Source organism: Nansenia antarctica (assembly GCF_963989245.1).
Source record: "Nansenia antarctica genome assembly, chromosome: 19".
In the NCBI taxonomy this organism is placed as follows: Eukaryota; Metazoa; Chordata; class Actinopteri; order Argentiniformes; family Microstomatidae; genus Nansenia; species Nansenia antarctica.
In genome coordinates this window covers 26235933-26238432 of record NC_137692.1, presented here as the reverse complement: position 1 = coordinate 26238432, position 2500 = coordinate 26235933, and the positions used below count along the sequence as shown (strand labels likewise).

Below are 2500 nucleotides of genomic sequence, written 5' to 3'. Positions count from 1 at the left end.
AGTTATGAGCTATGTACAGTTATGAGCTATGTACAGTTATGAGCTATGTACAGTTATGAGCTATGTACAGTATGTAATGTAGAGATGTATAAAAGTTGCTATATCAAAGAGGTATGTGCAAAGGTAATACTGTAAACATCAGTAGGCTAAACTGGATTGTTCACAGTGTCTGGGGGGGCTGGGGGGATACTGAGTCATTGTAACCTATGTGTGAGTGTGAGGGGGGAGTAGTTCTGTAGAGGAGGAGGAGGGGTAGTTCTGTAGAGGAGGAGGGGTAGTTCTGTAGAGGAGGAGGGGTAGTTCTGTAGAGGAGGAGGGGTAGTTCTGTAGAGGAGGAGGGGTAGTTCTGTAGAGGAGGAGGAGGGGTAGTTCTGTAGAGGAGGAGGGGGGGTAGTTCTGTAGAGGAGGAGGAGGGGTAGTTCTGTAGAGGAGGAGGAGGGGTAGTTCTGTAGAGGAGGAGGAGGGGTAGTTCTGTAGAGGAGGAGGGGTAGTTCTGTAGAGGAGGAGGGGTAGTTCTGTAGAGGAGGAGGGGGGGTAGTTCTGTAGAGGAGGAGGGGGGGTAGTTCTGTAGAGGAGGAGGAGGGGTAGTTCTGTAGAGGAGGAGGAGGGGTAGTTCTGTAGAGGAGGAGGAGGGGTAGTTCTGTAGAGGAGGAGGAGGGGTAGTTCTGTAGAGGAGGAGGAGGGGTAGTTCTGTAGAGGAGGAGGAGGGGTAGTTCTGTAGAGGAGGAGGAGGGGTAGTTCTGTAGAGGAGGAGGGGTAGTTCTGTAGAGGAGGAGGAGGGGTAGTTCTGTAGAGGAGGAGGGGTAGTTCTGTAGAGGAGGAGGGGGGGTAGTTCTGTAGAGGAGGAGGAGGGGTAGTTCTGTAGAGGAGGAGGAGGGGTAGTTCTGTAGAGGAGGAGGGGTAGTTCTGTAGAGGGGGAGGGGTAGTTCTGTAGAGGAGGAGGGGTAGTTCTGTAGAGGAGGAGGAGGGGTAGTTCTGTAGAGGAGGAGGAGGGGTAGTTCTGTAGAGGAGGGGGGGTAGTTCTGTAGAGGAGGAGGGGTAGTTCTGTAGAGGAGGAGGGGTAGTTCTGTAGAGGAGGAGGGGTAGTTCTGTAGAGGAGGAGGAGGGGTAGTTCTGTAGAGGAGGAGGGGTAGTTCTGTAGAGGAGGAGGGGTAGTTCTGTAGAGGAGGAGGAGGGGTAGTTCTGTAGAGGAGGAGGAGGGGTAGTTCTGTAGAGGAGGAGGGGTAGTTCTGTAGAGGAGGGGGGGTAGTTCTGTAGAGGAGGAGGGGTAGTTCTGTAGAGGAGGAGGGGTAGTTCTGTAGAGGAGGAGGAGGGGTAGTTCTGTAGAGGAGGAGGAGGGGTAGTTCTGTAGAGGAGGAGGAGGGGTAGTTCTGTAGAGGAGGAGGGGTAGTTCTGTAGAGGAGGAGGAGGGGTAGTTCTGTAGAGGAGGAGGGGTAGTTCTGTAGAGGAGGAGGGGTAGTTCTGTAGAGGAGGAGGGGTAGTTCTGTAGAGGAGGGGGGGTAGTTCTGTAGAGGAGGAGGGGTAGTTCTGTAGAGGAGGAGGGGTAGTTCTGTAGAGGAGGAGGAGGGGTAGTTCTGTAGAGGAGGAGGAGGGGTAGTTCTGTAGAGGAGGAGGGGTAGTTCTGTAGAGGAGGAGGAGGGGTAGTTCTGTAGAGGAGGAGGGGTAGTTCTGTAGAGGAGGAGGAGGGGTAGTTCTGTAGAGGAGGAGGAGGGGTAGTAGAAAGAAGCTGTTCTGTAGCTGGTATGTATGTATATGTATACCAGCTGTATGCTGCTACTCTGAGTATAAACAAACATACAAAACCAGTCTAGTCAAACTATTGTATCGGCCTAACCCTAACCCTGACCCTGACCCTGACCCTGACCCTGACCCTGACCCTGTCAGTCTGCCTAGAGAGTGTAAGAGTGTCCACCCCTGTGTGCCCTACCTGTCAGTCTGCCTAGAGAGTGTAAGAGTGTCTACCCCTGTGTGCCCTACCTGTCGGTCTGCCTAGAGAGTGTAAGAGTGTCTACCCCTGTGTGTCCTACCTGTCGGCCTGCCTAGAGAGTGTAAGAGTGTCCACCCCTGTGTGCCCTACCTGTCGGTCTGCCTAGAGAGTGTAAGAGTGTCTACCCCTGTGTGTCCTACCTGTCGGCCTGCGTGGAGAGTGTAAGAGTGTCTACCCCTGTGTGCCCTACCTGTCGGCCTGCCTAGAGAGGGTAAGAGTGTCTAGCCCTGTGTGCCTTACCTGTCAGTCTGCCTAGAGAGTGTAAGAGTGTCCACCCCTGTGGGCCCTACCTGTCGGCCTGCCTAGAGAGTGTAAGAGTGTCTACCCCTGTGTGCCCTACCTGTCGGCCTGCCTAGAGAGTGTAAGAGTGTCTACCCCTGTGTGCCCTACCTGTCGGCCTGCCTAGAGAGTGTAAGAGTGTCTACCCCTGTGTGCCCTACCTGTCGGCCTGCGTGGACAGCGTACACACGGCCTTAGCAGCGCTGGTCCCGGTCATCAGACTGCCCCCGCGCA

At 54.4% G+C, this 2500-nt stretch overlaps 1 protein-coding gene across 1 annotated transcript in view; it reads right to left on the bottom strand.

Annotated features, from left to right (window-relative positions):
• arfgef3 (ARFGEF family member 3) overlaps nt 1-2500 on the bottom strand; it is a gene marked incomplete at both ends in the record, with an annotated part of 31323 nt that overhangs the window by 20521 nt on the left and 8302 nt on the right. The window contains one exon of the mRNA XM_080549106.1: nt 2428-2500. This exon is cut by the window's right edge and continues 218 nt beyond it. Coding sequence (XP_080405232.1) covers nt 2428-2500 — 73 coding nt within the window. The remainder of the gene's footprint in view (nt 1-2427) is intronic.